Raw genomic sequence first — 22,718 nt, forward strand, 5'->3', positions numbered from 1 at the left:
GCCCTGATTGGCTGATGGTGTCTTATAAAGTGTGGCCTGCTGCAGATTACCAGACACTCTGATGGTGACAAAGGCTCTGGTAGGCAATGCCTGTATCTTTATTACTGTAGTTTACACCACTCCCTTCTCCCTTTCCAGTGCCGGAGTACAGACATGGGAAAGACATACAACCTGGAGGCGTACGACAACTGGTTTAACTGCCTCAGTATGCTGGTAGCCACAGAGATCTGTCGGGTGAGTTCAAAGTTATGAGTGTGTGTGTGCACATTTGACTGTCCTTGCGATGTCACAGGCCACGTGCGTAGCACAGTTGTTGTGAAATATACTTGGGGCCACTGGAATTATGTGGCAGTGTTGGCCAAAATATGCAGGAGGATTTATTAAATTACGCCACCCAGAAAAGCCAAATTATGTAGCGTAATGCACCACATATTATGATGGTATTATGTCATTATTTTGACATTTTTACACTTGTTAACACTGTCTGGGCATTGGTTGCACCTCATTTGTTTCAGTTCAACACTTAAATATATCAATAAGCAATCAGTAAGGTGACCATTCAAGTTTTGGAAAGGGCCTGTCACTGTGCAGCAACACATAACGCTACACTTTTAGTAACTTTTGAACCGTTTGAGGTAGAAACACTGTTTTTTGGGGGGGTGGGTTTTAAATATGCAAATTATGTAGAAGATGGTAGATTATGTGGCAAATGCGGCAAATCTATAATGATGCGAAAAACACCATGGCCGCACCATTGCATAATTCCAGTAGCTCTAAATATACTCTGTGTTTCAACCATGTTTTTCTTCAGTAGGTCTGCTCAGGCAGTTGTTAAAACAGAGGAAGGCAATCCTTTAGAGACTACGAATTCCCAAGGCATTAAACCGACTAAATAACGCTTCCCTGTTAACGTCATCCAGACACCATGCACCTGCGTTCTCCACCTCCACCCAGGCCCCTAAGAATCCAGACACAAATTTCCTTGCAAATGAGCTCACTGGGGAACACTAGACATTCGGTATCACAGGTAACTTAAGTCACTACTAGCGCATGTGTGACTCTGATAGCCTGAGAAATCGAGAACTCCATTGTCAACAATCCGATTCGGTTGTCACTGAGTTTGAAGCTCATCGGCGTCGATGGGCGATGAAAAAAGAAAGGCACCCCTGAAAGCACCGAAACACACACTGCACACCACATGCAAAATAAGAAAGAGCCCAGGCTCTAGCTGGACAGCGAACCCAAACCATGTGAAAATGTACACTCCCCAGCTCTTCAAAGAGGATGGTAGATGTGGGCTGCACTGATGAAGGCTAGAGCGGTCGATCTCGAAGCTGGGGATACGGGTTCGAATCTTGGCAGGGACAGCTCAACATCCCTTGATTCTTGGCAAATCACTTAATCTCCCTGTGCCTAACAAAATGAATGTGTCTGTCTGTAACGCAACTGGTGCTCATGTAAAGCTCTCTGATACCTTTGGGTCGAGTTTGTGCTATATAAACCCACCCCCGGAAAGAATGTATCATGGCGCATTTGTCAAACATGTCCACAAGGATGTCGCTTCTTCCCTACTCGACAGCCTTCTGAATGTTACTAGACTCACCTGGGAAACACAAACCTGTGGTGTTGGCAAAATGAGATGTATGAATGGATGGTGAGCTTTGGGGTTGCATTCCCCGGTCCTCTCCTCTAGAGCATCCCTGGCAGAGCATGCCTGTTCCTGCTCTACCTTATATCTTATAATAAGAGGCACATCCCTTTTTCTTGCACTGCTTTTGGTTAAGAGCATCCATCCTCCCATTTCTTTCAGTTTTAACACTGTGAAGATCCAGGCTTGTGCTTTATTCTTAGAAATTCATATAGCAAATACTTTCCCTCTTTGTGACAGCGGAAGGGGCAATGTGGGGCAGAGAGTGTTGTCTCATTGCATGGAATGATGCTTTTAAATCAGTCGTTTGCAAGAAAGACAGTTTGGGGATTGCTGTATGCACTCACTAAACATGGAGCAGTGATCCTGGTTAGACTAGTAACTCAAGTTACAGGCCCCATCAGGATTACTAGTCCTGTAGGAACGCACAGGACCAGTATATTTCACCCGGTTACTGAATACCAGGCAGATACGTACATCAATCGGCGCAGAAACACTGATTCCCAAATGTTATTCCCAAAGATCCTGCAATGTGCAGACATTCCTTACCCCAGAGTTACTCATGCCTGCTGCATCAGGAATTTCAAGGGAGGGGGGGGGGGGCGGATTGCTGGACTATTTTCTAAGATAATCCTATTGGTTTCTTACTAGATATATGTCTGAGTTACATATGGACATAAATATAATTGGGAAAGAACAACCTTCCACACAGCACAGGAGCATTGGTGGGAACTAGCCCTGCTTCTAGCCTCTACTTTTAGATTAACAGTCAAACAAGGAACAGACAAAAGGAGAACACTGAACGCAATCCACGGAGCGGGCCTCATAGCAACATGTCGAAATAGACAAAGGCTTAAAGAACATTATACAACGGATACTGAAGGCAGCGTTGTCCTCCATTTTCATAGGTTTGACAAAGAGGCACATTGATTTGGCTAAGATAAGAAGGTGTCTCATTATGTAGAGCCGTGGAATAAAGCCTCTAGACCACTTCCCTACAAGCTCCTGGATTTTTCTTTTTACCACCCTAATCTGTAGTGACCATCCCCTATTTCCTCACAATTCAACCAATGGACCAAGCCAGGTTGTGTAGAAGAGTTTGTCTAAAGTATCTCTTCTTTCCGGCCTGCAGGTGGTGAAAAAGAAGCAACGAACGCGGATTGTGGAGTTCTTCATCGACGTGGCTCGCGAATGCTTCAACATCGGCAACTTCAACTCCATGATGGCTATTATCTGTAAGTACACACAGGCCGCATTTCCAGCCAATCAAAGCGGCTCAGGCTATGATTAGCCACACACCTGGCTAGTTCTCAAAAGGATTGGCTCACTTTTCATAAGGGGTACCTTTCATTTGCAGCATGTCCAACTCGCCAGACTAGAGGCTTTATTTCTTCCTAAATAAAAAAAATGTGGGCTAATATATGGCATGCCTCGCAGTCGGTCAATAAACATCAGTGTAGACATTTGTGAATTGTGCGGCAACTGAAAAAAATCTGCACATTGTTCCCTGGTTTATCTCCGTATCGCACAGGATTGCCATCGGCACAGACAGGAATTTCAAGAGTGGGTGCAGGCTTAGGAAGTTGTGTATTCTCGTTTCACAGATGATTGCCCCGCCGAACGCAATGCTGGCCAGTTTGTAAAACGGGAAAATGTTTTGCAACCCATGCCAGCCACAAGTTCCACTAGCAATACATGTTTGCAGCATGTTACTACAGATCATATGCTTTGCTTACTTCTGCCATCTAGTGTTCAGATCAGATATTGCAAGTTGTTTTTGATTGAAGTAGAGGTTACGGTTTCAAGGTGATTTGTGACCCTTCCCCGAAACCCACAATGCACCAGGACAAAGATTCCACGTTAGATTTTTTTTTTTCTTTCTACCATCAAGTTTAGACATATTTTTCAAAGCTCTAAGAATGTCTTCAACCAACACTAGATGGGAGGAGTGTGCGAAGCATGTGCATCTACAGCACTATAAGCTGCAAACCAGTAGTAGTGGCTTTGAAAGGAGATTGGTTTATTAATAATTTGGCACATAGACCAAGGGTTCTGTGTTTTACAAAGTTAGCTTGCAGCACTGCCAATGTCTTAGCTAGTGAAACGAGAACATGCACTGAAGCCGGTCTTTAACATTACTTTTTCAAATTTTTTTTTTTTAATACAGCTGGAATGAATTTAAGTCCAGTGGCCCGACTGAAAAAGACATGGTCTAAAGTGAAAACTGCCAAATTCGATGTCTTGGAGGTATGTGCAATTCAGTGTACATTTTTATTATACGTTTTTTTGGGGGGAAGTGGCCGAAGAGTTATCTAATCTTAAGTGGACTTTATGAAATTCCAGAGAAGGTGACTTGTTCAAAACCACACCGAGCGTTCATGGAGAGCAGGTTATGATTCTAATGTCTCACTGGGCTAGACCAAAAACCTCTCCCCACCTGACTGCATGTGTGTTCTCTCTTACACTGAAGTGCAAACGGCTTAAAAGGCGATTTGGTGTTGCCATCTTCTCTCATTGAAACCCACTGCTTTGCACCGCTGCTTCCTGCGCTTTCAGCAGATGTGATTGAAACAACAACGTTTAAAGAAAGATTTAACAACATGAAATGGGTTTTCAGGTGTTCACATCTCAAACAGAGATGTTTTCTTCCTTGTATATTCACAGCATTGAACATGGGGAGATGTATCCTGTGATATGCAACAAAAGATTATGAAGTACATGACAGCAAAACACTGATTATATCAATTTTCAATCCACTACTATAAAAGATTCATTATAATATGGTTCATGGCAGTAGATAGGTAACAAAATACTGGTGATGTCGCTCAGCGAGATGATGTTTGCTGCAAGACCCTATACGCTACTATGTTGTTAAAGTTGAATCTTGGTGGGTAAGATTAGCATTTCCGGAGTCCGAGGTAGAATATCATTCGCTTTTACCCATTCTTCATATTCTATTCCACCCTCTCTACAGCATTACCCTGTTTTCCAGCTATTTCTGAAAGGTCGGCTTTCTCCTCCCTCTCTTACCACCACCCCTTTCCTTTCATCATCTCTGCACCCCATTACAAATTGTCAATATTCTACTTGCAGCCTGGTCAGTATTGTTGAACGTATGGGATGGCGAGACATCTGAGAACAATGCACAGTGCAGATTGACTGAGGTGCTCTCTAGTGGCAGGAAATAAATACTACAGCCCAGAGGTTTCTTCTACACTAGTGTTTCCCAAACTATGGGAACTACTTTTTTTTTCTTACTTTTTTGTGGGTCGCAAAAGTCCAAGCAATGCATCAAGATGCCTTTACATTCTGTATTTGTTGTGTCACATTTGCTGTGCTTCGAAGACAGCTGTCGAATGTAAGACAATGTCTTTTGACAAATTACTGTTTTTTTTTTTTTTAAATGCGGATTGCAGTCAGGGAAAGAAAAGTAAAGTGTATTAATTGACAATCTGTTGGGGTACAGGGAGTGGGAAAGAAGAAAGCTGAAGGATGTAATTTTCATGAGGAACTGTACACATTCAGTAGTTAAAGCAAAAATGAAGCACATTTTTTGTGTAATTCTGAAGTGTTAGAGCAATGATTTTAGTATGATCACAACACCTTGATGATGCACAAATGACGGATATTAATTTAAACCCGGTTTCTACATATTATCATTTGTGTGCAATGTAGTTTTATCAGTAACATATGTCTGTGCAATTTTAGTGGCCATTTCAATGGAAAATGTGATGTCTGTAATTGACAGTGTGCTACCACACGATGCTTTAGTTACATTAAAAAAATCACCATTCTCATTCCCCCTCAAAGCGGAGTGTGTTAGAGTTTGGGTTGTGGTTCTAAAAGTGTGGGAAGCACTGTGCTGCACCGATGTTGTCCGTAGAGTTATTACTTCACACTAATCCTGAGTGAGTAGGAAGGATAGGGCTGCTAAAAACAGAGGTGCCTGGGCTGGAATTTCTTTCATTTGTGAGGAGGGAAATAAGTTGGGAGTATCATAATTACGAAAATGGTCCACATCCAAGTTCCTTGATCATAAACTCCATTATTCCTTTCATAGGCGCTGGAAAGCGGGGTGCTGATGCACCCCCAGAATAACCATACTAGAATTTAGAAGGTGAATGAGCAATATAGAGGCCTCTAAACTTTGCGGCTGAGGGTTCAAAGGCAAAGGTCAAATGTCCGGCTATGTCTTCTGACAAATTGTTTCGCATACTTTTAATAGTGAAACTAGTGTTTACTTTTCTTTCTCTGACTGCAATCTTGTACAATTGATCTAGGTGACATTCACGCTGGGGCTACAGGTAGTTAAAGTTTTTCTAACACACAACAACATTTAAATCCCTGTAAATGAGCAATAGAGATTACAAAGATTACAACATATTTCAGCAATTTGAAAGCACAAATAAAGCATTTTTTGTTTGTAGTTCTGCAATATTATGCAAACAAAGATTTTCATGGGACACAACAAATCAAGGCACTGTATTTGGAGGTGTGAAAATGCTAAACATTCTCTGAAGCCCGAGCTCCACTCACTATCGTTGCGCTATATAGTTTTATCGGAAAATTTAGTGGCCATTTCAAAGGAAAAGTTGCTGTCTGTAAATGACAGTGTGCTACCACGCCAGTGCTCCGAAATGCACCAATGGCTACACACCACACCCTTACCACTTTTTTTGCTGAATGGGAGTGGCAGATTTGCGACTTTTGTTCTTTGTGTGACGCTTGGATTTTTCACATTCCTTGTGACTTCAGTAATCCAACATTAATGGCAGCACCCGCACTCCTGAAAATTGTTCCAGCACCAATGGTTCCTTGCATAGGTTACCATGACATGATGCACAAAGTCCCTCGCACCTCAGTTCAAGTAGCAGAAGCATAGTTACAGTGCAAGCATTAAGTGCTTCCCAGGCACGTGTGTACTTTTAATCTCGTCAGCAGTGTGCGCCACACGCTTTTCTTTGGGAGGATGAAAGGCTGAGGGAAGCTTTGTTCTAATTCCAGCATTACAAGCTCCTCACAGCTGGTGTCTCCAACAGTTGAGCTCCTGAGTGCAAGGCAGCAAGCAGTCTGCTCTTTACGGGGGAAGACGTAGAATTTGAAACCCCCATTGAATGGTGCTTTAATCAATCTATTTCAAACAGTCTGGAAGAATCCACCACGTTCACATCCAAGTGACAGCTGCTCCACTCAATTCCCTTTTTTCAAGAGCAACAGGTGTTTTGGCTTGTCAGTGTGACAACAATTTGCAAATTGCTCCATCTTGTGGTGGCTGCTCGGTACTGCAGCCTATTACAAATGGTCAATCTTCTTGTTGGATGAATTAAAGTCCTACTAGGAAAGTAAAATGTAAATAAATGTAAATCCAGTATTTGTAAAGCGCACAGCTACCCAAAGGCATCCCGGCGCTGGGGGCTGTCGGGAAGATTATTGCGAGCTACATGGTGCTGGGCTGACCTGCCACCGGTGCCGGGGATCGAACCGTGATCCCCAGCGTCTAGCATCAGTCGCCCTGGCCGCTGCGCCACACCTCTTCCCCGATACAGAATTATATAATTTGTGTTTAAAATTTAAAACGTCCTTTGGATGAGTAGGGAAGAAACTAGCAGTGGTGCGGTTTAGGAAAAGTAATTCAACGTAATCGTTAAACTAGATATGCTGAAACCCTTTCTCTCGCGTTATCTCGAGTCCTTTAAATTGGCTCTGTAAAACCAGTTTATCACCACCAGGTATTCTCAAAATAGACGTTTGGGTACCTTTTTGCCAAAGTTGCAAATTTAAGACTGTCTTTCTGCAAATTTCTCGCTGTTAGCCTTATTATAAAAATATAAATAACATAACATAACATAACATTACCTGACAGGATATAAAATACATTGTTCTTTATAGCCCAACACAGGGATGTTAGTTTAAGTGCTCTGAAAAATAATCCGATGTTCACGGAAATGTGCCACAAAGGATAACCATTTTTTAAAAAAAGGTTGTTAGAGCAGACAAATACATTGATAGAAAAAAATCTGAGATTTTATGACAAAGTGCAAACATTCATAGAATTCTAGATGAGTAACAGTGAATTATAGGGATGTTTTTTGCCGAGGGGCTCTGAGTGCCATCAAATGGGCGAGAGCAAAGCTAAAGCTTTTATGATGTCTATCGGAACCCCAAGGTAAAAAAATCCCTGTAATTCCCTTTTTACCCATTATATAAATGTATGTTATGTATGCCCTGCAAAATCATCTGCACCTGCACTCAACTACTACGCAGGGGCAGAGGAGTAAGGAGAGACATAAATGCATTATATGGCCTCTGTGGTGTTGTGTGTGTGTGTGTGTGTATATATATATATTTATATTATATTTTTTATTAATTTCCTATGGAATCACGTTCCTGGTTTTTATATTTGTAGATAGATAGATAGATAGATAGATAACTAGATATCTGGCCTCCTGCCACCTCTCCCCATGACCAATGACTGCCAGTACTTTTGACAGGGATGGGAACGGGCGGGACACACACTCACACACTCGCATTCAGGAACACCCACATACACACCCATTCGCAACACTCACTCAAAACAAATTCCTACATTTCTACATCGATGCATGCACCAAACATGCAAAAACATAAAACATACCTTTGCAGCAGTTCCGGGAGAGGAAAGCCTTGGCAGTCCCAGATGGGTTAGGACTGCTGCCTTCCCTTATTGGCTGACCTTAGGTTAACCAATGAGGGTAGACAGTATTCACTCATCACAAAGTGGGCTGAGGCCAGTGAGAGTTGCTGGCCCCCACCCAACTCTGTGACGATGTGTCACTGATTGCACTCTGTCCTAGGCAGGTCAGGGCTTAACACTGAATCGCTCAGATCCAAGGCAATCCGTGGCGCTCCCTCTTGTCAGGAGCAGGCGGGCCTTGAGGCACTTTCGCCAGGCTGAGGAGGTCATAGCCAAATGGTTGTGAAATACTCAGCCTGGCAAAGTTAATCTCGGGCAGCCAGGAGCCTGCACATTTAGCGCATGTCTAGCTCCTGGCTGCCTGACCTGAATAAGAAGAGTGTCTTTCAGGCTGACGTTCACTCAGCCCAAAGGACGCTGTTCCTCACTGGAAAAAGGAGAGTGGAAATGACCACTCAGGCCATCTGGAAGGGCACAGCTGCCCACGACTCCCTGTGCCCTCTCCTCCTGAAGCTGTGCTCCCTACCAGCGCGGCTTCGACCAGCTCTTAAAGAGCCCAGACAGAGCAGCCTTGAATTCAATTGCGATGTAACAACAGTGGGTAGCTGCTTTTGTTAACAAATGTTGCCCTTTTGCAGCAGTGAGTTACTGGGTTTGAATTCAGTTACTCACGCTAGTGGCTCTCTGCCAGAGACATTTATAACAATAGTATTAACAACGTGACCTTTTGCATAACACATGCCACAAAGTAAATTCTCTTTTGGTGCTTGGCTAGTAAATGCTATTGCCCAACTCAAAGGTATTCATATTGACGACCATGGGAGTATGAAAGGCTAATTCTACCCTGATGGCTTTTCAAAACGTGGCCCATGTGTTGAATATCAGTCTTTGCAACAGGTGTTCAACCTACAGAACTATTTAATTGGCTATCATGCTGGTCTTGGATGGGGAGCAAGCTTCATGTCCTAACAATAAGACAAATAAATAATCCTTGAGATGCCCATTTTGTCTAATTGAAAATCTGTTTCTTGCTTCCGAATAGCATCACATGGACCCCTCCAGCAACTTCTGCAATTACCGCACAGCCCTGCAGGGGGCAGCTCAGCGATCGCAATCTGCAAACAGCAGTCGGGAGAAAATTGTCATTCCTGTCTTTAACCTGTTTATTAAGGACATATTTTTCCTCCATAAAGTCCACTCCAACCGCCTGCCCAGCGAGCACATCAACTTCAAGGTGAGACCAATGAGAACAAGGCCTTTCGATTCTCTTATCGTATGTGTTCCAGTGATGTTAAATATACATGAGCTCATCACACGCAGTGATTCTGCAAGAATGAGGCAGGCTCACGAGTGCAATTGCCTTCATGCCTTGATGAGATCTTGTCTCCATCCAGATGGCCAAGACAAGCCATCTTTATGAGGTTTCACACCACACATATAAAACAATATCTCCTTTCTAAGGAATCCCCCAAACATGGCTAGGAAGGCAGTGGGTAAACGTCAGACGTACAGAATACATTCCTTCTGGCATTCCAATTTGCGTCCTTATCCGCTTAGTCGAAAAATGCTTTGTTCAGAACTTTTTAATCCAATCATTAGGAAAGCCAGCTGTGGGAAGGGAATTAGCACTGTTCCTACATCTTTAATGACATCATATCACTTGTTCCCTCACGCCTACAGAAATTCTGGGAAATTTCCAGACAGATCCATGATTTCTTGACCTGGAAGCAGGTGGAGTGTCCATTCGAGAAAGACAAGAAGATCCAGGCATACCTGCTGTCAGCGCCCATATACTCCGAAGAAGGTAGGCACAACTGCAGCGTTCATGTGTAACACATTGTTGTTTGGTTGCTCATGGGCAGTGGTCAGAGCCATAAAGGTGGAGGAGTGCTGAATGTCTGACTTGTGAAATTGGTCCTAGTTAAAATAAAATATTACATTCCTTTTTCCAACTGTCCTACACAACACCTCTCCAGTTATAAACATTTATTCTCCTCTTCCGCACGAAAAGTGTTTTAGAGAAAATTAAAATCAATTATAATATACAAGCATACTTTGTTTTATATGCCATATGTAATCCTTTGTGTAGACGAATATATTTTTTGTGACAAATGTTGTCGCCCAACCGATGTGAAATCTTTAGCCTGCAAAGGAGTCTGCTTTGGCCAGTGGAGCAATGTACTTGAGAAGAGGCCACTGTACCTCTGAGCTCTAATTTCTTTAGTAACCAGAAACGACTAGTGTTTCACCTAGACGGTGCATAGTCTGGTGTGAAAAGCTAATTTGTTATTGTGTAAAAGATCCGGTGTCCCCTGGGCAGTAGCATGCACGTTTATAAAGATGAGCTTAGCTGGGTCCAGTGCACTCCTATGAAATAAACACACAAGACGTCTTAGCACTTCAGTTTGAAATCTCTTCTGGATTCCCGTCTTGTGCATTATCCCGCTAGCTAGTTTCTGGGTCTGGAAGCATTTAAAAGTAACCAAAAGTTTTTAGAAAAGTGTTCATTTATGCTCAAAGTGCATCTATTGGCCAGATTTTTAATACTTACTAAGATGTCCTAGCTGACTGCTAAAGTCTGTAAAAGGTCTATGATGTGAAAAAGTCACATTGTTGAAAATGAGTAATCAAGTGAGCTATATCGGAGGCAGTTTCAGATGTCTCGGTGATACATTAACATACACATTTCCTTTATTTAGATCTAGGCAAGAACCAAGAAATTTAGATTGGCCCCAACGAGAGCTCCCTGAATGAGTTTGGAGTAAATCACCAACGTTTTTGAACCCCTTTCTGTCCTCCCAGTTGAATCTTTTTGAAGAGCAACTACTAGTGGGGGATTCCTTTCACCCCATTTTGTATCTTGACATAGTTCATTCAATTTAAGATAGAACTTAGAATTTTGAGTATTAACACCACCTGAACCAACAAGACTGTCCAATCTAGTCTTGGAGCTACCACTAAGGCAAATTATCCCTCTGACATTTAAAAATGTTAAAAAGAGAAAAAACGTCGTACCCTTTGCCCAGTACGATTCTGTAAAATTAAAAAATAAACGGTCTGAGAAGATTGGTTATTGCAATGTCCCCATTTAATTAAAAAAAAAAAAAGAATTATTGCATAATAGAGCTAGATTTGGGATGACTTTCTTTCTGTTTGCACATATTGATCCTCATTCACTTCATGGGTTGTCATCAGCACCTCACAGAACAAGATTTTGCTGTGTCTTTCTTTCCCTTTTTCTCATTAACATTCTTATAAAAGTCCCTATTGTCTGTTCGATTTTGCGCACATTGGTGGGTGGCGGGAGTTTCATGGTGGAAGTATTGTTCTTTTCATGAAATTGAGGAAACTAAAGAACAAATGGAAAATTGGTTTAGTGGAACAATTTAGGGGCCTGCAGTTCTAATGTCCTTTCTCTACTTCCATAGCTCTGTACCTGGCTTCCTTTGAGAGCGAAGGCCCTGAGAATCACATGGAGAAGGACAGCTGGAAGACGCTCAGGTATAATCTTTTATGCCTGGGTCATGGAACTGTTTGCATGCAAGGCTTTAGTTTGGTTTCTTGCTTTTTGACTTCAGACATCTTAGATATTTACATTTGCTCTGAACTAAAAAATGCTGATCGATTGTGGTGGTAGCATGTCCTTGTTGCCTCTTGCTTGTGTTTAGTGGTCTGTTTGTAACAAATGAACCTCTTTTCGTGTGTGTGTGAAAAATATTTAACTTTTTTATTTTATAACCGACTGGTCTTCTCCCTCACAAGGGGCCATTTTTCAACTGTATAGATTTTTTATATTTTTTGTGGACAAACTTCACTTTATTGTCATAATGTTGTAATGGCATGCATTGTAATGGTACCTGCGTTTTCAATGATTCGTTGTAATGACATTACATTGTAATGCCTGTGTTTTAATGGTAGTTCCTCACGAGCAGACGTTAATTTTTACTGATAAACCATTACACCCTAGAAATAACAAAGAGAAAAAGTAGCATTTATGCGTTAATTATACCAGTGATTTTTCTTGTGTTACAAAACTGAAACAAATATATGGCCTTTAGTGCAGTATATGGGACTCTGCAGAGTTATAGGTTTAAACAAAAGGGAGTATTTGGGGTGCAATGAAGGACATTTTAGATGGGGCCGGGGGTTAAAGGTAAACATTCTCAAGCCATTTCTTGGGTACTTGCAGTTAACCTGTTCACTATATCCTTTTCCACCACATACTGCCCTGTTTGTGGTCTTTGAGTCCATTTGTACATTCCATTACAAAATATGTTCCCGATTTAAAACGTGAATGTGATGACAAGTCCATGAATGTTCTACTCCTGTACAGAAGTGCAGTGCCAGAAAGGTGGTGAATAGTTTCCATGCACCACACAAATGTACAGACAAGGATGTTTGTTTTCAAGTCAAACGATAAGTCAAGATCTTTTAATTAAAAAAAAATGTGTTTTATAATTGCTTTACTTTATAGGGGCTTTCAGCTACTTGTCTTCACCCATTAGTCTGTTGTGGCATTTACCTTTTTCTTCCACCCACTACAGCATACAGCATGATGCATTGAGTCAGCCCACTTATTTTATTGGCTAACTTCACTGGGAGGGATGGCTTTCTGCTCTTTCACAAGGAGAACATCCGAACTTAAAGTAGTTCCCTTAAGTGCTCGGGATTTATAAATAAGGCTCCCTGTTTTTTCATTTTTACTGATTTTTACAGATCAATACAGACAGAAAACATGTATTTTCTTGTCTGTATTTATTTTGAAATGTGGATAAAAACGGAAATTGTGTTGCTTTGTGAATAATTCTTAATACTGTCTACCATGACTGCCAGGTCATTAGCTGTGTGGATTGATAAGTAATGGGGCTAAAAAATGAACTAATTTTAGTAAAGAGGCTTTAACAGCAGTAGCTATGCACCAGGTTAATACTGAAATTTGCATATTTTCTTATAAGTGCATAGATTTAACTTCTGCAGGTGTTTACAGCACTGAAACCTGGCATGCAAGCATGGGTACATATTTACCGGTTAAAAAAATGTGGAAATATACTAATTTTAGCTTCATTTTTTCCACAAAATCCAAAATAAATATGGATAAATACAGATAAAATCTTCAAAAAATAAATAAGAATAAATACAGACAGAAATGTCCAAAAAATAAATACCATAAAACAGGGAGCCCTGTTTATAAACAAGCATGGCAGGGCGTGCTTTTAAGAACCGAAAGTATAATTTATGCTGCAAGGCATTTTTTTATACAGGTGAGCGTCTGGCAGTTCCCCAAAGATAAAGTTTTATGCAAACCATAGGAAGACGAACTGTTGACAGAACCAAAAATGCTTGCAGCCAATGACCGATCAATTGGCTTTGCCAATGCTTTTATAACTGGAGTGCAGCGTTACCACAAATTTAGTCCATAAAAAGTGAACAAGATTGCACCCGTTATAGGCACTTTTGTACCAGCCTTAGGCTAGCTTGCACTGACAATTGGTCAACAAGCCATGCAAAAAAAAGACATTTGCATCGAATGACCATTGCATTTACTAGACTATCCGTGTAAATACTAGTTAAGACTCGTTTCTGGATTGCCCAGCATGCGCGCCCAATTGCCCTGCTCTAATGCAGTTTACATTTTCTAACTCGTGAGTCGCCAGGTGTTCCGCAATGGCTGTCTCTGCTCGAGAACCAATATGGGAATGTGCGTGAAGCAATGCTGCGCTAAAAATGAGCCCTCTCGAAAGGGGCTGTGGGTGAAAATAATCATCTGTACCCATAATTTTGATTTCATAACGGCACTTATAGCTCTACTCTTTGATTTTTCCCTACTCTAAAAAAGCTCGAAGTGAAATGAAATAATTGTGAAGTATACTGTAGTGAGACTTGGCTAGCAGAATACAAGCCTAAACTGCTGTAGCAGTGCCATCTAGTGGTCATTGATTGAATGGCATCAAGCTACATTTTTTCAAGGATACGAAGCCCGTCTTGAGTAGGTGTCGAGAACTATGCCGTGAAAATGTTACTTATGCAGCAAATCTGACTCCATTTTATCTTTCTGTTTACAGGACGAGCCTACTGAATAGGTCCTGACTCTTCGACGAGAGAAGAAAGCACATGGAAGAAATATTTTTTGCTCCTAAAAGATAAACTTTGAAGTGAACCCAGCCTCACTGGTTGAGTAGGGTTTTGTAAATAATTTTTTATGATGGAGAAAAAAAAGAACAAAATAATGCTATAGCTATATATATAAAGATATATATTTCATGCGTCAGATTTTCGGCACTTAAGACCAGAATGAAGAAGAGAAACTCTTAATTTGTGTTTTTTTGTTTGTTAAATTAAAGGGCAGGGCCCATTTTGTGACCGAAGAGCGGCATCATGGGTAAGAAGCTCTTGACTTACTGTTCTGAAAGCCGAAGACTGTGGCCAAAGGTACATAACTTTGGACTGCAATTTCTGCAAGCTCTCCTCCAGTTTTGTTGAACGTTCATTTAAGTGAAGAATTAAGAGGATCAGACCAGCTAAGAGCGGCCATTCCGGGAAAAGGACACGCATCTATCCAAAGAGAGTATGTGATCACCCCCTCCTGGACATCTAGGGGAACAGCAACCACAACAATTGGGCAGTCTGAAATGTCACGTCAGATACGAATCGAGAGGATCTTTCCTGTCTAGGGAGACGATGATCGTGGAGAAGCAGATATTTAAGTAAAGTGAAATCTACAGTTTCATTGCCAACATTATTCTTTGGCTTGCCAGGGGTGGGTTTCTCTGTTGAACTGGTAGCCCCTACAATTTACCATGCATCTTTATTCCAGGTGTCTCCAACCTTTTCTGTACTGAGAGCTACTTATGTTCGATGAAATGCATTGATAGATATTAAAATTATTAGTGCTGTATAAATTCAATTTTTTTATATGTATAATTATTCAACCAAGCAAAAGCTTTCTAGTTTAATAAGCTGGGATGCACACAGGTGAGCTACTCGGAGGTAGCTGGAGACGTGCAGTAGCTCACAAGCTACTGGTTGGAGACCCCTGATCTACCCTCAGTTAGAGGGCTACCACCAAAATTACCATTTCAATGTCACTCCATAAGCTGCCTTAAGAGTTAGACTGACACTTCCCAAACAAAAAGGGCGTAGGGTGGGGGTTTACCAAACCTATGCTCTTCTTTAAGTCCCAGGGATGATTCACTACATCCCTAGATATGATGCCCTTCCAAAATGTTTTTACGAATGTAAAAGCTGGGGGTCCTCAAAAGGAACACATTTGGGTTCTGTAAGGTTGGTGGAGAGGTGGTCTGTAGTAATTTCTTTCTGAAATCTTTTGTTTTGATTCATACTTGGGGAAATTACTGTGGAACGTCGAGCATCCTTTTTTATCACTACTTGTGAAAAGTGTATATCAACAGGGTTTTCTGACTGGTGTTTATTATTTTGACGTATTTGTTGACTTGCCTTTTCTTTTGAGAAATCTATACTGTGCAAAGTTGTCAACTCGTATAGAATTCTTGATGGAGTGCTGTTGGGGATGAGGGTGTGTAAGATATTTCCATGGTTTTCTTAGCAACCGCACAGAACATTAGGAATACATCTTGTGTTAATGCAGCCCACATGTTCTAGCAAAGAGGGTCATTTATTTTCATTATGCCTATGCTTGTGAGTGGAGGCTTTTGCATGGTCTTGGGCATGTGGCCCTCTGACTTGTTAATTGTGGTGTTCTAGATCCCTTCTGATCCCATTTCAGCATTGATGGAGGTGTCTGGAATACCACTCTAGACTGAAGGGTGAGCGGCACCTAAAGATTAAAAAAAAATCTTTGTGTTCTGCCACTATGGCCAGTACATGCGGTGCTTAGAGCCTTGCCAATAAGTGCAATAATATCCATCTACATGACCCAACCACATATATTCTCCCCATTTTGCGTATGTCGCTGACATCGCTCATATAAGTACATGAAATTCTTCTGTTGTGTCAAGAACTGTAGGCACCGCGAAGCTGTGCTACAAACAAGATCACAGTATATCTAGAAGACCAGAAAAAGGATTAGAGAAAACCACCCTCTGAACCCATCGTCCTTTCTTGGGCATTTTTTATTAAATATCACTCTAGGCTCCACCTCCACGCTGATGACGTATTATTCTAGAGCATTGTTTGCAAATGTGGTTACAAGTCCAAAAATATTTCCACATTCATCCAATTTTTGAGTTGTAAATTCCTGTATGTAAAGTTACTCTAACTTGGGACACCCAAAACGTGTGAGCGACGATAGACTGGCTCAAGTAGCTCATTGATCCATAGCTTTACAATACAGTGCATATGATATCAAAAGAAAGGCATTTATTAAACTGGACCTATGAGAAATTATACAAGATCTCCTGCTCTAATTCCTAAATTTGGATTAGAACGACATGCTGACTAGTAAGCCCTTTTATTATTATTATTATTATTTTTTTTTTTTAATAAATTGCAGGCGAAGTCTGTCTTTAACATTTCAGGCTGTGCCTCAGCCTGCAGGCATGTCAGAGGTGTCGTCCTGTCAGGAAATCCTAAATTACCATAGGGCATCCCAGCTCTGCATTTCACACACAGGGACACAGGAGGGCCCGATTTACCAACGTAATCATTTGCAATCATCGTCCCGCCATAATACTGAGGATTGCCTGGCATAAAATGGTGGATTCGATGATGCATCAGCTTTAGATGTATCCTTTGATCTGCTTCATGAACTGGGAATAAGAATTGCATATTTACAGAACACTTTATGTTCTAAAGAACATCAAAAGTAGGCTTCCAATGCTCAGAAGGCTAAAGTTCAGCAGTCCTAACTAAGCTTCAATGAAACGGTGCACCCCAGACACTAGAGCGTAATTTAATAAATAAAATATGAGCGGTTTTCTGCAACCATTTGTAAACCAGCGTGATATCCCAGTACATTCTGAAAGGGCTTCTGATCAACCAACAGTCTTCTGTTGGGTACCGTAAAAATGTATAAGTACATTAATCCCAAATCAAAGATTGGGCATAGGCTAGTGGAAATGTCCTATACACGTATGTGGCATCACTTTCCTACTAAATCTACACCACCTTCCAAAAATTGATCTCCATTGGCTTAAATGTGATTATCACCCAAATCTTACTTCCTCCATGGAGAGAGCCAAGAATGACAGAGGTATATATCCCAGGACGAAACCCAAAATCCCACTCCATACTTTCACCATGGTTAGACTTCTAAAAGACTTTTGTAATGGAATAATCCTTGCATTTCTGTTATTTCACTACAAATATATTAAAACGAGTTGATTCTGGATTAGCGGGGGGGGGGGGGGTTGGTAACCAGTTTCCATAGCAACAAAAGGATGCTAATACAAAGATGCTGCTCTGCCCTGATGTAAATAGAAGAGATGGAGGCAAGGAAAGGCAGTTGCCAATGGCAACAGTTCAGAATACAGGCTGGCTCTGATTCGAACACTGCTGCTAGAATGTTCCTGTGCCGGCAGTCGGTGAGCTTACAAATATGCGTACTGTATTATTACAGTGTTTTTTTGCACTTTCATCTCTAAGTGTTCATGCTAGATATTGGACACCTGGGGACACTACAAAAAAGGGATTGTATATCAGCTTTGTGTGTGTATACTTGACATTTTTTTGTTATTTTTTTAAAAAGCAAAGCTTCTAATGGTAGAAATTATATATTTGAAATGTACTTTTAGAACACTGTACAATGTGTTCCTGCTAAAAGCTTTCTTATCTGACTGTGCAGCAGCTCACCCACACTCTCCGTATGTTACTTGAAGCGAAAGCAGTTTGCATTCCAGTATCAATCTTTGTGTTTCTTGCACACTCTGAAAATCTTCATTCTTTTGTTGTTCTGCAGTGAACTGTTGACTATTAGCTGTACCATAAAGCAGATGATTTTTCTGTGTTTTGACTGGATGTGCTTGCATAATAAAACATTGAATTAGTTCAAGACAAGTGTCTGCTAATAGTTTCTTCCAAGCATGGCAAAGAAGCCGAGCCTCCTTCCTCTTTCCAGTTAGTTTCCAGCAATGAAGAGTCGTTTCTCTGTCAGTAAAGTTTGAAAACATCCTTGAAAATGCAGAATTTGATCTAACAAATTCGCCGTGTGAACTTTCTCAGTTGTTTATATGTGTTTATAGTTTTTTTTTTTAATTTTGGGGTACAATTAAATGACCAGTAGAATCACAGCTTAAAAATAAAAACACAAAATATTACCTTTACTCATAGTGAGAATGTGCTCTTTGTTGCAGAAGACAGGTTTGTTGACCATTTGAAGTTGCAGAAGTATTGAAGGCGATTCTTGAACCTGCAAATTGTTACTCAGTAACACATAACTTGCCCAATCTCCACGAGTGACACTGTTGCAGGGAAATGTATATTTAGGCATATATACAAAGTGCACATTTAAAAGTGTTTGGTGTCAGAGTCTATTCTAACCAAATGCAATATAGCTTGCCTCTGTTTTTAATAGGATTATGAATCGACATATTCAAGGCATTTGAAATAAAGGCACTTTAGTCTAACCCTAGTCCCATCGTTCAGCTCCATTTTTAATCACAGCTACTGGAAATTACAGGCCAGATTTGCCATGCATTTGCACTGTCCTTGTGTCACACAAGTTGACAAAAGCCAGTGCCAGTGCTGAAGTGAAATTAATAAAGGCACACAAATCAAAATGTGTGGTTTGTCTCGCTTTAAGTCGTAGAATAACACTGCGCTTTGCGCTACCTTGCATTACCCCTTGTCTGGTAGGCATTACATGGGTGGAGGATGGAAATTCCCTATTTTGATTCAATCCCAGATTTACTAAAGTAAACTTGGGTCAGTGCAGCACACATAGAAAGAGGAAAATTATATTAAGGATTGTTTCTGTCACAAAGGCATCTCTTCTTCCATAAAAAAACTGTCCAACATCTATAATGCAGGCACCTTTGCACTATTGTGCAAGGGGGCCTGCATTAGTGCTAGGCAGGCTGAAGTAAGCTAGCACTATGAGAGATCAGAAGTGCATCATATCTTAGTAGATATGGCACATTTCTGCTCTATTTTCCACAACCCAGCGCAGGAAGTTGCCTTGCTGCATTAGATAAAAAGTTAGCAAATCTGCCCCTATATCTCTTTACAAAGGAATGTGTTCCCAGAGGTAACCTCGAATCTGGGGAACTGGGTTCGAGGCTCGGCAATGATGGTGAACATCCTGTGATTCTGGGCAAATCACTTAATCTCACCGTGCCTTACACAAATGAATGTGTCCTCGTGTAACGCAACTGGTGCTATGTAAAGCGCTCTGATAGCCGATACCTTCAGGTCAAGTTTGCGCTACATAAAACTCCGTTAAAAAAAAAACCTAGCTTGAAACTGGATAGCAGATAGAGCAGCGTGAAATACATTATCACTTTTCTCTGGCTGTACTTTTTTTTTATTTCACCAGCACCATGTGGTCACCTTCAAGTTTGAGCACTCTAGCACAGTGTGGTCCCCTTAACGTTTTAGCACTTGGGGCCCAATTATGAGTCTGGCAGTCCACAGATCACTAGACTCTGGGCGGGGCAGCGGCGGTCTCCCGTCCTGTTAGTTTTCCCCACCGCAGCCTCCAGGGAATCACCGTTCCCTGGAGGTGTTGCTGCGATCACGAGGAATCCATGCCGGCGGGATGCAGCGGTCCAGCTAAACCTATCAGGAGTTTCCTCTCCGCCATGGTTTTCATGGCGGTTCCTCCTCCATGAAAACCCTGGAAGAGAGGAAACAAAGGGGCTCTATGGGGACCCCTTGTGCCTCTGCACCTTGGGGTGCATGCAGGGGGGGGGGCACAACATGTGCCCTCCTGTATGCATGCACCCCAGTTTCTTCAAAGCATGGAATTTTCAGTCCCTGCCGGGCAGGAACTGTTTTTGATGTTCCCATTGCGGTGCCCATTTTTAGAGGCACCGCCATGGAAACGCCCAAAAAATAACCTGCCAGACAGGAAGAAACTCCTAATCTGTCAGGCAGCCTGACTACAGGTTCGGCGGTGCGGCAGTGGGACGGACCCAGCGCCATACCGCCAAACTCCTAATCAGGCCCTTAATGATTTTCTTAACTCCAGTTTATGTCTCTTATTCAACTTTGTAAATATATGGTCTCTTCCCTTAATTTTCTTCATAGTAATAATCTCAGGATAGGTTTATTTCTAACTATACAGCATTATCAAATTAACATACATGATGACACCTGGTTAGACTTTGTTGCTTTAAGTTTACTGTACCCCTGTCCAATCTTGGATTATGGGCTGCTCCTGTGGTTTGGTTTTTCCCCCTTACTTAATGCACAGTCGCCTGACTGCGAGAGCTTTAAATATAAATAGTATTTTTACCTGATTTTGTTCATTGTTACAAACTCTCATTTTTCAAAGGAAGTATGAGTTCAAGAGAAACGCCGAACTATTTGGATGAATACAACAACAAAATTATCAGTAGAGTCTCACTTCTAAGTTTTATGTTGCCTTCTTTTGCAAAAAACAGCTCACAAATACTCCTTGATAAATTGGAGAAACTTAAAAGAAACATATGTGTGCTAACTAAATGCATGCATTCTAACTGATTACTTGAAAGGAGGCATTTACCCAATTTGGATTACAAATTACGAACAACTCTGGCAGTATTAATGGCCCGAGAAGTAGTTCCAGGTTCAGCCATGTAGCAACTCCTTGCCCCCATGTTTGGATGATGTTAGGTATCGACACTGCACTTGAAGAACTTGAAGCATTATTTGCCCTTTGTGAATTCCCAAAATTGTGAATTTAGATGTTTGGGCTAAGTTTAGACTAAGCGTCTAAGTTTACCTTTGTAATCAGACCCTATGTTACGAGCATGCATTGCTGTAGATCATGGGCACTCGCAAACATTTTCCTGGTGCCAAGATGTTTGGTCTGCAATGTGACAAGAGCCACACTGATGCCAGCAGGATGGTGGTCTGAGGTGAGTTTTGGGGGATAGGATGGGGTGTTTGTGGTAAGGTGGGTGTAGAGAAAGCAAAGATATACAGCTAGCGAAACCAGAAAACCTGTTCATAATCTCAGATTCCCCACTTTACCAAACTGTGTGACTCAAGACAATTGTTTTATTGTACTTTCCTTCCTTTTTCTTCATTATCATATATAAGATGCCCTTAATTTTGAAGAGCCTATAATCACATTTATACACTTTTGCTGCAAGATATCTTTAAAAATGAAGCTAAAGTTAAGTTGTGCAGGACCGCCTGGATACTTCAGTTCTTTCACTTCATTTAACCTTCAAATAAATGCTTGCCGGTTTATTTACCATGTTTTAATGTTAGTGCCAACTAGAGTAAACAGCAGCCCAGTCCTGCTGTAGACCAGGGGGGGGGGCTGCATGCAAATGTCAGGATGGCCGCATGCGGCCCCCGGGCGTACTTTGAGAATCACTGCTGTAAATGCACACTTTGCATAATCCTGCCATCTAGTTTTCAGTGAATATTAGTGAGTAGAGGAATGATAAGGGTAGCAGTAGCCCACTCTGCTGAGAGAAGCGGGGGGGGGAGGGGGTAGAGAGCATTGGTTCGTTCTATCTGTTAAGTGTTTGACATGAAGTGGTTTTTTAAAAAGAAAATTCTTAAGGTGCTTCCTAAAGGCAAGTATGTAAGGCACCAAACTTTGTCAGATGAGGAGTTTCAAAATGTGGGAGCGGCACCACAGAAATCTGTTTTGGAGCTAAAGATAATTTGAATATTAAATGTTCTAACAGGAGGGGGGATTTGCTACAGTATTGCTCAAATTCACCTGATATTTTCAGTAAATCTGAGAGATAACTGGGCTGGCCCATCTGAAGTGTTTGAAGGTAATGCAACCAATTGTGAATTTGATCCATGCCTCTAGTGAAAGCCACAGTAGGTCTTTCAGTATGGGCGAGATTTTGATGAAAATGTTTTCTTTTTGGTCTGAAAATAGGCGAGTTGTGGAATGGAGAGTCATTTTCAGCAGGCAAGAGTAATTGCTGGAAGACCAAATAGAGAGACTGAATGAAGTAATTTTTTAAAGCACGCAATACCCAAAGGTGTCATAGCGCTAAATGGATCAAGACCAGGGCGGCCATCAGCCTAAGGGGATATCTTGGGTATCGCTCAGTAACTTATTGGTGAAAATGACCAGGTCTTCAGCTGTTTCCTGAATTGCTGCAGGATGGGTTGTGAGCGAAGTGCCAGAGGCAGGGAATTCCATAGCTTCCCACCACAGTACATGAGCGTTCTTCCGTCCCATTTTGCTCTGTTAATTCTTGGGACCATGACCATACGTGTGGAGCTAGATCTGAGGTTCCTGTTGGGCATGTACCAGGAGAAATGATCCTGAAAACAAGCCAGACTGGCTCTGTATAGGGCCTTTTG

The 22,718-nt window shown here is 41.5% G+C and overlaps 1 protein-coding gene across 3 annotated transcripts in view; it reads left to right on the plus strand.

The window, feature by feature from the left end:
* LOC146867379 (ras-GEF domain-containing family member 1A) overlaps positions 1–18,288 on the plus strand; it is a 130,943-nt gene extending 112,655 nt beyond the window's left edge. For 2 of the 3 annotated variants that reach the window (XM_085604725.1, XM_085604731.1), the window contains exons 7-13: positions 139–234; positions 2,781–2,883; positions 3,816–3,895; positions 9,364–9,555; positions 10,002–10,125; positions 11,750–11,822; positions 14,384–18,288. In XM_085604725.1, coding sequence (XP_085460851.1) covers positions 139–234; positions 2,781–2,883; positions 3,816–3,895; positions 9,364–9,555; positions 10,002–10,125; positions 11,750–11,822; positions 14,384–14,408 — 693 coding nt within the window. In that variant the 3' untranslated portion in view covers positions 14,409–18,288. The remainder of the gene's footprint in view (positions 1–138; positions 235–2,780; positions 2,884–3,815; positions 3,896–9,363; positions 9,556–10,001; positions 10,126–11,749; positions 11,823–14,383) is intronic. The other variant, XM_085604740.1, reaches the window with a different exon arrangement.
* The last annotated feature ends 4,430 nt before the right edge of the window (positions 18,289–22,718 follow it).

Source organism: Triturus cristatus, chromosome 1_2 (assembly GCF_964204655.1).
Source record: "Triturus cristatus chromosome 1_2, aTriCri1.1, whole genome shotgun sequence".
Lineage (NCBI taxonomy): Eukaryota > Metazoa > Chordata > Amphibia > Caudata > Salamandridae > Triturus > Triturus cristatus.